This window comes from Hyposmocoma kahamanoa, unplaced genomic scaffold (assembly GCF_003589595.1).
Source record: "Hyposmocoma kahamanoa isolate Upper Pololo Valley unplaced genomic scaffold, ASM358959v1 220, whole genome shotgun sequence".
NCBI classification, from domain to species: Eukaryota; Metazoa; Arthropoda; class Insecta; order Lepidoptera; family Cosmopterigidae; genus Hyposmocoma; species Hyposmocoma kahamanoa.
In genome coordinates, this window is record NW_020653740.1 from 546,783 (window position 1) to 561,046 (window position 14,264).

Below are 14,264 nucleotides of genomic sequence, written 5' to 3' on the forward strand. Positions count from 1 at the left end.
AATATAAAATATTTCGCTTGAGTTACGAAAAGAAAGACATAAAATAAGCTATCAAAGTTGTACTGGTGGTGCCAACACTATAGTAGAAACAAATATATACTGTAAATTTGTTGCAATATGTGCTCCAATTCAAATAAAATTAAAATAAATAATTATTCAATAAAGCATGAACGCAGAGCCGTTAAAAGTATTATAAAATAATTAAGTGTCCCAATCAATTACAGGAGTTAACGAAAACATTTAATGTTTATTCGAGTAAATATTAGTTCAAAATGCGCAAATAAATCGAAATTACAGGCACCACTAAAATTTACGTAATATAATTATTTTGATACAGAATAGCAAAATGGGGAGAAAAAAAATTCGTTACTTTGCAACACTTTCGTATCTTGTTGCCGCGAAATTATTTTTCTGTTTTAGTGAATATTTACATATAAATATGAGTTGAAACGCATTACTTACTTGTGGAATGCGATGTTAGTGTCTATTTTGTTTGTCTGTTGTATTTTTACACCCATTTACCGCACATTTCGTCATTTTTAGCAAAAAATTTTGGAGCTGTTCGCGGTGCAATATGACCTTGAGCACTAACAGCCCGCGCGCTCCTGGGACGCGTTTGGAACCCTCTAACTTGCCTCACTTAGCGTGTGCGGGCTAGGTTTCTATGCGTTATTATTCTAAGGATAGATATATAGATAAAACGTTTATTGTCTTGCATCACACACAAAACAATATAATAGAGTACATTGATTAAAAGAGACACACAGAAATCAAAATTAAAACGAAAAAAAAAGCATAAAAACATAATACTAACCTAATTATCAACAGCTTGTGTGTGCTAAAGCAAGCCAAATAGGTCGTGGGTCAGTGCAAAATTTGCTCAAGAGCAAGGCACTGATTTTCAGCCATCACCTTCGAGGGTAGCGCGTTGCGGTGCGTCAAAAACAAAAACATTGTGAGGTGAATGTAGCGTGCATATGTTAGTATCACGTGAAAATTATGTATATTATAAAATATTTAAAAAAAAATTAGTAACTGAAAAAATAAAAAATAAAAAATTTCAAAAATAGTAATACAAATTCATAATTGGTATAATTAGAATAAAATAATAATAATAATCAGTACTTAATATCAATGAAAGCCATTGTAACATAGAATGATAATAAATGTCCATGAAGCAAGGGGACTTCATTCTAGAAGCCTCCGCTATGTAAAGCGTTTAGGAATACCCAGTTTTTGTCTATCAAAAATAAATTCCCTCAAATGTTTTTTAAACGTAAACTTACTTTTAAGGAATCTAAGCGGGGATGGAATATTATTCCAACACTTCGTTGCTAGATAGCGGAAGCTTCCAGTAAAGGCCACAGTGCGATGAATTTGTCCCGCCAACAGAGGTCTCACGGTTCTAATAGAAAATTTGTCGTGAAATGTGGAGAATTTCCATACAAGTACTCTGGTTTTTGGGACTTTATCACGCTAAACAGCATACACGCGAGATTTAGATGTCTTCGCGAGTCCATATTTAACATGTTTGCATTGTTTAAATATGGCGTGATGCGGCGGCGATATGTATATGTGTGTACAATGCACGTGACTGAACAAATAGAAATACCGACCCCAGTGAGATCATAGTGAGATAGTCGATTTCAATGCAGGGTTGAGATACCTGTAAAGGGGCACGTGAGAGATATACAACAGTTCGGACATGTTATGATTGTTTTATAGAATTTGACACTATGTATAATATAAAAAGATTCAGTTTTTACTTCGGTGAGACGAATACAGTAGAAAAATTCAAAAAATGTCTAAATAACTTCATAGTGTAAACAATAACAAATTAACTGCCTCCGTGGTCATCATGCATGCATGCTGTTCGATTCCCGGGCCGTATCGCCTACACTTATTTCTCTCGTGACGTTGGGTGTAATTTGTGGTTGTCTATGTGTGTGTCCATGGAACCCGCGATACGGGGTTTCCTTAGTGCGGTGAGTGTGTGCGTTATTATTATTATTATATCTGTTTTAGACTCTCGCCTCTCCCAAGGCCTAAAAGATTTATTATTATTATCGTTACGTTATTATTACAATAGGTATGCAAGATCATTGGTCAACAAACAATAGCTTTCATCCACAGTTTATTTTCAAATAACAGGAAATTGCTTTTCCATTCACGTTTGCGTTGAGTTTAAATCGTAGTAACTGTCATTGTGATATTAACTTTAAGTTTATATTACGTAATAGTCTCGTAATAGGCGTTTATCCGTTTATTATATCTATCACATTGGGTTAGTGTAGGTTGCGGATGTTTATAATAGTGCGCCATTAGCATATGTTGTAGTCACGATAAAGCCCATCAAGACAAATAACTTATTGAGTATACCACGAGCACCCTAAGGATATTAGCTCATTCCTTTGCTATGAATTGCAAATCAGCGACATCAGGTCGTGTCACACTTCGTGAAAACGGATGAAGGCGTCGAACATCTCCAAATAAAATTCAGGATGGGTGCTGTGAAGTTCTTTAGGGTTTGGCAGGGCCATTTTGTTTTCTATTTAAATAATAGAGTAGGTGATAGACAGCGAACAGCAAAAAGTATAAGTCCTAGAAACACAAAAACTTGAGGTATATTATGTTACTTTTATTCAGTGCAGGCGTAATCCCTAAGAGGTGAAAAAGAATGAAAATGGTTGTTTGAAATACGTTATTCCACTAACTTACAAAGTTAAAACTTAGTATAAATAAAAATAATATTCTATAATGCAAATGGTAAAAGATTGACAAGACTTTTTTCGCATTCAGACCAGTTATACCATTGAATTATACCATTAATTGTATAAGTGGTACTAACCTCTCCCATTTATACCTGTAATGGTATAGGTGACACTAATTTATCCCAGATACCATTATTATTTATAATCCAATAGTATAAATTATGTTCTAAGCTTTAATTGCCCCATATAATACTTAAGGAGTAAAAGAGATCTCGTTCAGAAACGGAGTTGCGGGGTTTTCAAACACAGCCAACGCCGCGGGCGTATAAAAACCACATTGAAACTATCCACAAACGTTATACATTCGCTTACCTACTAATTAATTTTACAGCTGGTGTACACTACAGTGTAAGCCAAGGGTTAAGCCCAGATCCGTGTCACGTCTGTCAGTTCGGTGAAGCATAATTATCTCTACACGAGTGACGCTATCATCTGAGGAGGGCTCTCATTGCTGATTAAACTGTTTAGTTGCTACTTAGCGGTAACGTAAGCCAACGTGTCGTGGGATTACTGGAATGTAGTTTCACTTAATATAGTAATCGTCGACCGTGTGACACTGTTTGGTACATACAATACATCTAATTTAGTCCGCGGTGCCAAATCTCTCCAGGTACGGAGACAAGTCACTTAATCCACAGTGTTTAATTTCAGTAATGGGTGCCGATAAACAAAGCGGGAGACAGAATACGCGGTCTCCCGTCGTGAGATGACTCTATTAATCAGCTGGTGTCCCATTTGGCCAAATAGAATATTTGATTAAACCCCTCACCGTCGATTACCTTTTTATTTATTCCGCCAGTTTGATATAACTGAATTTTTCCCCTAGATGAAGTTGTTGAATAAAATTAATTGATTCAAACTTGTGGCAAGAATGTAATATTTATATATTTTAAGTTTAGGAATATTTATTTTTGTGGCATGTTTATGAGCACTATAATATGATAGCGTCTTCTATGATTCTATCAATGATTTTAGGAATATGTTTAATGCGTGACTGACATGTTGTTAAATGTCAATAATATGGATTGACGAAACACGGCGACAAAATAGATAAAATAAACAACTAAATAAATAAATATATATATATTGTGCCAGACAACCACACCTGGTCTCAAACTAGGGAATTCTCTCTGGGGGACTACCCAGAATACCCAGACCAGAACCAATTTAGAAAAGTACATTGCCCAAATTGATCCTACTGGGAATCAAACCCAGGACCTCTTCGTCCAACGTCCACGGTGCAAAACGGTTGGGTCACCGAGGTTGTCAAATCTTTACAAAGAGCACAATGACAAAAATTGAAAATTACGATAATAAATGTATCTATCTACGAAAAAGTTATGTCACAATTCACACATTTTCTGTGTTACATCGTATCTCTTATTCTATTATGTAGTAAAACTCAGAAAGTAATGGATTTACAGTGAACTTACAACAACCTAGTTAGTTCTGGAAGTTTCTGGAACACGTTCACTCATTATGCGGAAATTTTTTGTCGTTTTTGTCTAAGTTTTACGATGGTTTCTATTTATCCGAGCGGTATCATGTATATTGGTTACTATTGACGTGCTCAAGTATAATTAACATCGCAATTCCCTTATCGTCTTGAAAATAATTAAAAAAACATAATCTTAAGTAATAGATCATGAAGTAGTACTTTTAATTTAGTGATATTTTTATATCACCTTTTTTTTGTGATACTAAGAGACGGGATAGTTTATTTAATAATGACTGAAGTTTGAAAGGTTTCAGCAGTTTATGTATTATAAATACATATAAAGTATTTTTTTATGACAACAAGTGACGGGACGAACAAGTCATGCGCCTGGTGGTAAGCGACTCACCTGTCCATAACAGTGCCTTTCAGAGCTTTAAATCACAAAGATCTGAGCGGCACTGCCTGTCACCCTGAGACGTAAGTTCACAAGTCCCATATGCCTGTAATTTCACGAACATTACCCTTCAAACTGGAACAGTTATGCTCATATTACTGCTTGGCGGCAGAAATAAATAAGGTGACAATGCTTCTCTGGATGAACTCTCAAGTAGCACTACTGCTAATACAATGTATACTTTTCTTCGATACAATTGTATATTCTGCTCAGCAGTTGATAATTTGATGCTGTTAACCTTATTTAAACATTTATGTAGATTTGTGTGATTTGTGTTTGATTTAATTTGATCAATTCCTTCTGGAGAATTTTTCAAAGTTTATATAGGTTGCTATTTGCGGCTCTTCATTAAGCTCAAAGTGACATGTCCGGATCACCGAAGCGTTTACCGGTCTCCTTCACGGGACAGTTCGCGTAATTGCTTCATATCCCTAATAGGAGTAATTAGGGGTTGCGACGACTCCATATACGATACAAGGTAAATTCAATTTGTATCCTATTACTACAGTTTACCTATTTATTGAAGTTGCTCACCCGTTGCTGCACATGATTGAATTTCGTATCGGAAGTCCTTGTTACCTTTATAACAACCCCATAGTCCCCTAACTAGGCCACAGTTCTACTCCTACATGTTCTAACGCAACCTCGATCCTTTAGATGAATTCTGAATTCATTGGAAACTGATTATAGTCGACGATAAATTAAGGTTTATGTTGATTCCCAAATGTCGTCACAATAAAATTAATAGGTATGATAGGGGTATAGGTTTGTCAAAATGAGAATTTAATTAAATTGATGACGGGGACACAATACGAATCGTGTTACGATGGGGTAAAAACTCGGGATAAGGTGTGGGGGATGGGAAGTAGGAGTTATAGATACTGAAGACCGTAGCGTAGGGTATGTGCAAGGACGTGCAACAAGTCGCCCGATGACCTACTTACAAACACAATAATACGAGTAAATACATAGCTACGGATGTACTAACCGTCGAAAAACTCCGCATAACTTTATTATAAGGATTAATGAGATTGCTCACTAACTGCCTCTGTGGCCGAATGGTTACCATGCGGGACTGCCACGCGGAGGTCCCAGGTTCGGTTCCCGGGCCGGGAGAAATATTTGTATAGCTTACATTTATGTCTCTCGTGAGTTTGGGTGTAATTTGTGGTTGTCTATGTGTGTGTCCATGGCACCCGCGACACAGGGTTTCCCTAGTGCGGGGCTATGTTGAGTGTGTGTGTGTGTTTGCGCTCCTGTCGCCAACGCGAACACTACGAACGAAATATGGATGACGATTAACGGAATGCTTCCGACTAAAACTTCACCGATTAGGGGTTGTTAAGTACTGAAGAATTATCTTCTATCTTCATGATTTGTGAATCTTGTATTGTTTAGGTAAAAGTTCATTTTGAGTAACTGTTTGATTGACGTTGAGCAATAAATATACATTTCTGTAACATTAAAAACAAAACACCGAAAAATATTTGTGTTTCAGTATTTTATAACTATTATTTGAAATACAAATATCAATTATAAAATACATAACTAGCAATTACAAAATACGTTTTAGGTAGTAATTAAAATACAAATAAAAAACACAAATTCCTAATTCAAAAACTTATTTCACTTACAACAATTCAAATACTGCTCGGGCCTGCTCGAATTACGCCCGGTTAAATTGTTGTGATGTTAAATATGTCCAGATAAAATTTCACAGGGCATGACGTGCATAAAGATTAAAGAAGTTATACAGCCTTAGTCATTTAACCTTCCAACAAAAAAGAGTGAAAAGAGTAACGGTATATTTTTTAATCGAAATCCTTGATGAGGTGGGCGTGTGGTCCGAGTGGGCGTTACGTTGGTTGCAGCCGCTTTTGTTAGGCTAGTTCGACATACGTACTGCTTCTTTCAATTGTATCGGATCACATAATAAATAACAGGTATTGTTATAGTCCATTTCATATGAAAAGTGATTTCTAGGAACTGTACAAGTTTAATGTCGTTTTATTTTATCCTCACTATGTATAACGTGTATCATGTAAATAATCTCCACAATTATCATATCAGTGTATTCAATCTATTTTCGTTATCGGTTTGGTCTATTTGTGATTTGAAAAATTTTTTATGACGTTGTTAACAAGTTACACTTTCAGAGGGAGAGTAAAAAGGTAATTGTGATAACCAGTTCTCTCACAATCTTTATTCAGTTTTAGTTTTAGTTTATTTATCTTCTTCTTTATCTTCTTCTACAATGTCAAGAGAGCGGAATAGAAAAAGATATACTAAGTTGAAAAATTTAAAATTATTGCAACTGTTTTTACAAGATTTCGAAAGGAATGTATTATGTAGGTATTAAAAATTTGGATTCAACTTTGAATCCTGTTGGCTTGTTGGTTTCTTGGCAAAAAGAAATTGACCCACTATACAGGCTGGACTTCGACCAGTTTTTATAGCAAAAGAACTTTGTATAAAGCAAAGCTTAAATAATTTGTCAACATTGTCTGCGATGAATGCGCATTTTAGGACCAAAACATATTTTGTAAAGAGCTTTTTTATGTAATCAAAACGTCTACAATTTACTGGACATTATAACATTATAAATGATACTTATATCTTTTTTCGTTACATATATTAATATACTTTTGTGGTCGTATATTTGTACGACCTATGATTTGAAGTCAAAACTAAACACAATCATATCTCTATGTGTGTATGTTGAACGACAAGTGGTTGGAGACAATTGCAGATCTATTAATTTGTAGTGTTTATACTCCTAATTAATTCATAGATAGAGTTATTCACTCTAAAATCTCTGTATATTAATTTAATATACAGTAAATTATTGAACTTTCAATATCTTAAAAAGAAATGACTAATTTTCTCCGTCTGCTTTGGAATATGACTTAACAAGGAACAAAGGTCAATGCATTTCGATTTTGATCACATAATTCTTGAAAAAGAATTAATAAAGAAAATAATTTTGGCTCAATATGAAAACGTGGGCAGTCGACATTTTTTTGCAAATTATTATTTGTACAAATCTTGTTGGGGTCCATGTGTGTGTAGCCTATTCTTGTATACATATATCTTTACTAATTTCACAGGATACATAGGATAAAAGTGATCGAAGTTATTTCGAATCATTGCGAAGTATGAGGGACTTGTAAGTCCTTTACAAAGTCTTGGTTTTCGGTTCAACTCAATCGAAACTGCATGACAAACATTTGTTATTAAAAATGCTAGATAATGAAATAGTCATCAACACAGAAAACGTGTAAGTATACAAAAGTTGCATGCATCGTGTGTGATTTACATATGAAAAACTTTAGTTGTGTTGCAATATGTTAAAATTGAAAACTGAAAAAACGCGGACGCGATATGAATAATTGGAATGAGGAACTAGTTGGGAATCTCGAATAAAGTGTCATTGTGGTCGTTTATCACGACTACTGCCAGCACTGGTTGGTAAATTTACAGATACGTCTAAATTGCCCCAGCGTATTTCACGCAATAACAAATGGGTATTTATGAATGTGTAATTCCAAATCCCTTGATGACATATTTTGGTGCTAAATTAACATAATTCTATTAAACCCGGTAACTTAGTATTACCACGAAAGGCGAGTGATAACATAGAGGTAAAATATATAAGTCAAATTTACTAATAACTAGTAAACTGAATGAATGATTTCAAACGTGTCGTCAGGGTTGTCGCTGCGGTGTTGGATAACGTCACCGAGTACTTTGAATAGCCCGCACTCGAAGTCTATCTGATGTATGTCACATTATTTGTCATTTTGGTGATAATAATTGAGTCAGAAAGTTTTTATTTCGGCATGTCATTGTCAGTATCGCGTCGCACTCACCGTCGTGCAGAGGCAGTTCACTTGTCTATTTACCACTTTTCCTATGGATTCCTGTTACGGAAAATTGCTCGAAAATTAATATCCTTCACCATTATCTAGCAAGCCAATCTCCTGGGTCAGAGTTCTTTTGTTATTCAATACTCTCTATAGAACTTCAACGAATTCAGTTAAGAATTAAAAATACTAATTTGTATTAAGAATTCAAACTAGCTGTCAGCTTTCTTGTTGTTCGGGGAACTTTTGCTATCTGAGTATGTACTTCTGACAAGCAACCCATACATTTATTTACATTATTTTACATAGTTAACTGTTGCGTATAATGAACAGGTGAGTTGTTAGAAGAAAGAGTTTGTACGAACTTTTAAAATGTACATACCATGGCGTAAGTGACCGTAGTCGTGTTATAATTAATGTGTTTTTTTTAAATAAGTAAGTGAAGTGGTAAGCGACACGCCTATCCATAGCAGTTGCAGTACCATTCCGAGTTTTAAATCACAAAGATCTGAGAGGCACTGCCACTGCGCTAGACACCGTGAGACATTAGTTGACATTTGCCTGTAATTTCACCAGCATTCTTACCCTTCAAAACCCGAACGCAGTACTTAATGCTCACACTACTGCTTGACGTCAGAAATAAGTAAGGTGGCAGTATTTCTCCGGACGAACTCTTTCACAAGGAGCTCTGATAAATGACTGATACATTGTAATCGGAAAATTTATTTATACATATTTGACACGTGCGTCTTTATGCTGTCCTATACTACTATTTCTTTGCTTGCACCATGATATGTCTAAATGTCGGAAGAGGATTTGACATTATTATGTCTGATGACTGCTACATATTAGAAAAAATAGGGAAAATATTACAGTTTTTATATCAACTACACCACACCCGTCAGGATTTTTCGGCAGTTCTATTAACGTTTTATGCCCTTGTCACACGCAGTGAATCATTCTTCGATAGACAATAAATTTAACTCAACGTCATACAAACGTTTTAATACGCGTTGTTTACGTCAGTGAATACTGGGGACAGCAATGGATTTTACTTAGAGATAAATAAACAACCCTGAAAGTACTTAGGGTACAGGCAATATGGTCTTTAATAGTCAGTATATCGCATTGCTGCCACTTACGCTTCCTCCGGCATGGGTCGCGATGGTATTTATTTCGGAAACGTGAAACAAACCAACCGTTAACTGCGTACGGACGTACGTGACGGGCCTACTCAATGTCCGAAAAGGGTTACAGTGTTCGCGGGACACTACATTCCGAATTGCCTTTGGCCATTCAAAAGAGTGAAATGTTGTTTTCCGAATAGGAAACTGCGCCACGTGTCCGGGTTGAAAGAGCTAACATGTAAGCAATAAAAGTCTCATATGACTAAAAACTATTACTAATATGTTTGGGCGTGCGTATATATATCTACACCCCAAAATGTTTGTAAAGATTTAGGTCGTAGTAGAACTCCTTGTGAAAGATTTCGTCTAGAAAAGTATTGCCACCTTACCTATTTCTGCCGCCAAGCAGTAATGAGAACGTTCCATTTTTGAAGGGCAAGGGTATTGGTGGCTACAGGTACATGAGACTTGTCAACTTTATATCTCAGAGTGAGTGTCGCAGCGCCAGGGCCTCTCAGATCTGCGATTGAAAGCTTTGAATGGCACTGCAACTGTAATGGATAGGCTTATCACAAGCCCCACGACTTGATCGTCGCGTTAATTGACATTATAAAAATAAAGAAATCTAATTATAATCTATCTATGTCTGTAATCTAACTACTCTATGTGGAGTTTCCCGACAGATACTCTAATAATCTTTGGTGTATAGAACAATGTAGTACCGATATCGCCTTATTGGTACTTTTGTAACCCTTTTTATTGATTAATGCTGTTAATAAAATAGCGTGTAATGTTAATTAAGGAGCTTAGTTTAGTTAGCTTCGGGAAGATAATTCCTGCAGGCTCATATTACAATATTCTAACGATAAATACTACCTTTCATAATTCAAAAGTACATTTGAAATACTTACATAACATCTTGCACACGTTTAGGGTCTTGTGAAATTTACCAGAGAAGTTATCACACATTGAAGGTCTTACGTATATATATATATTTTAAGTAAATTAATGTCACTTTAAATCATGATAAACGAGAATTACATCAGTTCATTGTCAGATGAGAGATGACGAAATTACACTTCTCAAATTTCCAAGGGCATTCACATATTATGTTAGGTGTGGGTTACCCCGATAATTTGCGCACGCTTCCTTCCCATTCCCATATTACGACGATCGAATTGCGTAACAAACAACTTTGTTAGCATTTATTATACTTTACATCTAAGCCCGGTTTCTCCATTGGGAAGGACGCTCTGTGGACAATAATTGAATATTTTTGTTTCAATATAAGGATGCTATAATTATATGTCATAGTAAATCTGACTTGTAACAGGCATGCAAATCATCCTATCTTATTGCTTTTCATATGGTCTTTCTTAGCTTCGCAGAATATGTGAGTGGCGCCTTATCTTTTATGGAATTCATAAAGTTTAGTAACTTCCAAAGGAACTCTGTCTCATGCGTAGGTATACCAATTGGTGTGCTTTGACTTTAAACGTATATTTTTCCAATAACTTGAGGGGAGGGCTTAGTCGAAGCAATCGCCGCAATATTTTTTGCTAACTTTACCCAAAGTTGGAATATTCAGGTCAATTTTCCTTTGATATTTCTTTTTCCGGATAGACTTCGACATTATGGAAATTCGAACTGATGTTTTGCTCGAATACAAAATTACTTTAGTGCTATAAAAAAAACTCAGGGGCTAATATTCCCTCTTGTTGACAGGGTGCAAGATACGGACGGGTCCTATTTTGAGAACTTCACAGCTTTGTCGTGGCGTCACGAGAATCGACGTCTGTCAGCACTGAGACTGGCTGAGGCTCGCTCCGAGCGTCCGCCACCAGCACCACACGATCTTGGCCTTCCAAGTGTGTCTGCGCAACTCTCACATAAGGAACACGAGCATTTGTACACGGAGGTGAAATTTTTTTACATTTTGTTTTCTGGTTAAAGACGTGTTTTTAATAAAATTACCATAATAAATCCCAAGTCTGTTTGTATTTAAGAAACGTAATAAGCAAAATATAAAACAGTAATTGCCGATTTATACACTGAGAAAAAAGTGAATTCTGCTTAGTTATACTCAACAACAACTTAGGACAAAACAAAAATATCCAGTCCTTACCTTGCAGCAAATTGCTATGGCGTATAGTTGTTGCAGAAGGTTACGAGCGCGTAGTATACTTCAATTAAATATAGGGAATGAAGGTACATATGTATGTATAATATAAAATTAAGACCAAACATAATCCCGTAATTCAGGTTCTTTGTTACAAGCGAGCGGGCAAATTGAATAGACATCTTTACGAGCTCGTACATAATCTTAACGTCTGTTGGACATGCAAAGTCGTCCTTCCGCTGGGCGCACATATCTTCACGTCAGATCCTTCTCGTTACGGACTACGCCCTGAATACAAGCTATTCATTCAGTACTCGTTTTCTTATGCTAGCTCTTTTTTACCTTGTATATATTACTTTTTGTCGTCAACATTTTTGCTAAAAGCTCGCCTCTAATAGGATTATCTTTTGTGACATTATGTGACAGTCATTATCAACTTCGAATATTGAATGTTGTTATTTCAAAATATACGATGCCGTCAATGACGTGTATAAGGAGCTATTAAAGTATTAATTTTTAATCAAAATTATTCACGAACGGGCGTATAATACATAAATGCGTAATAACGAATAAGCAATTATCGCTTTAAAATATCGTTAATGTCGATAATGTTAAAGATAAGTTAATTAGACGGATAATAATTAATTACCGAATTAGACATAACTTTTCTTAATAACACATATTTAAATAGATATATGAAACGTTTATTCAGCACAAATACAAGTAAATAAAAACATTTACACTCATTTCACAATGTATAAAACAAAAGCACATGGAACAATATTAAGTTAGTATACATTGATATAAACACATTTTTATAGAGAAAAACCAAAATTTTATATTGGTCATACCTATTTGCAAAATTTGTGCTGAAACTAGCCTATATTTCACACCTCTTTTGAATGATGTTACGTAATACTAAAGTTTACCTTCTCGGTCATAACTACACACATCAAAAAAAGTTTGCGATCACTTCGAAAAACTGAAATCTTTTTTGTTACTGTAGATTATATTATGATTTTTTCTTCTTTTTAGATTCTTTATTTAAAAATAAATTAGAACATAAAACAATGACCCCGTTCAATTGTTTTTTCATATAAAAAGGCTTTCAGTCCTAGCTTACGCTCATTCATAAATCTGATTTAGTCAATTATAAGCGATTCAAGATATTTTTCGCGGAAAGTTGTGATTGAAAAAATGCCAAGAGGATTATCAGAGGTTTTACGACCTAGAATAGTAACTTTGAGGGAAGAAGGATACACCACGAGAGTAATAGCACGCAGACTTGCTATATCCCAATCCTGTGTCGTGGCTACGTTGCAGAGGTATCACGGAATGGGGAATTTAGCTGACCGATCCCGCAGCGGTCGCCCAACTGTTTTGACAGCTGCCCAAAAGCGCTATATTAGATTGCTGGCAGCCCGTGATCCAACAATCAACGCCACTAAAATAAAAGCAGAAGTCAGGGCCGCCTCTGGGCTTGAAGTTAGCACGCAGACCGTTCGCAATTGCTTGCACCAGACTGGATTACGAGCACGGAGGTCTTGGTGAGCTCCGCTCAATTCCCGGCAACGTCAACAACGAAGATTGCAGTGGGCTAGACTTCGGCAAAATGAAGAAGGTAAGGACGAAAACATTTGGCAAAACTGTCTCTTCGTTGACGAATCCCGAATCAGCACTCATCCAGATAACCGACGTGTCCGTGTCTGGAGAAGACCAGGCGATCGTGAAAGACAAAGAACTGCCACTGGAACAGTTCAGCAAGGCGGAAAATCGGTGTCCTTTTGGGGTGGCATTATGATTGGAGCTAGAACGCCTTTGATCCCGTATCGGGGCTTCATGACAGGAGACATGTACAAAGCAGTTGCTATTGATGATATCGTCAGACCATTCCGAGTAAACCATGGGCACCAATTTGTACTGGTCGATGATAATGCGCCCGCACATCGAGCTCAACGAGTCAATGCTGCTCTTCAAGAATACGATATCACACGATTAGACTGGCCTGCCGGCTCGCCCGACTTAAACCCAATAGAGAACGCGTGGGATGCTCTTAAACGAGCAGTATGGAACCGTGAGCCACGTCCCCAGACAGTTCCAGAGCTCAGGGAAGCCGCTATTGAAGAATGGGATAGGTTACCCCAGGAAATGCTGGATAACATGATCCTCAGCATGCCCAGGAGGATCTTTGCATGTATTCGAGCCAGGGGAGGAGTTATTTTATATTGAATTCACACCTTTTAATAATAAATTGTTGCTTAAGTTTAATTAAACAGTCTTTTTCTTTCTATGAAATTTCTATCACTATTACATTATGATTAATGACTCAATTTTTTAAAATAAATAATAAAAAATAGTTTTATATTTTAATTTCAAACAGGGTATTCCTATTTAAAGAAAGCATACAACATAGATTTTTTCTTGATAAAGTTAAATTTAAAGAATTATAGGAGCTTATGCTATTGATCGCAAACTTTTTTTGATGTGTGTAT

At 36.0% G+C, this 14,264-nt stretch overlaps 1 protein-coding gene across 2 annotated transcripts in view; it reads left to right on the forward strand.

The window, feature by feature from the left end:
* Positions 1 to 14,264, forward strand: part of LOC113227900 (BAI1-associated protein 3) — a 118,286-nt gene that overhangs the window by 53,411 nt on the left and 50,611 nt on the right. For both annotated transcript variants that reach the window (XM_026460988.1, XM_026460989.1), the window contains one exon: positions 11,379 to 11,571. In XM_026460988.1, the coding sequence (XP_026316773.1) occupies positions 11,379 to 11,571 (193 nt within the window). The remainder of the gene's footprint in view (positions 1 to 11,378; positions 11,572 to 14,264) is intronic.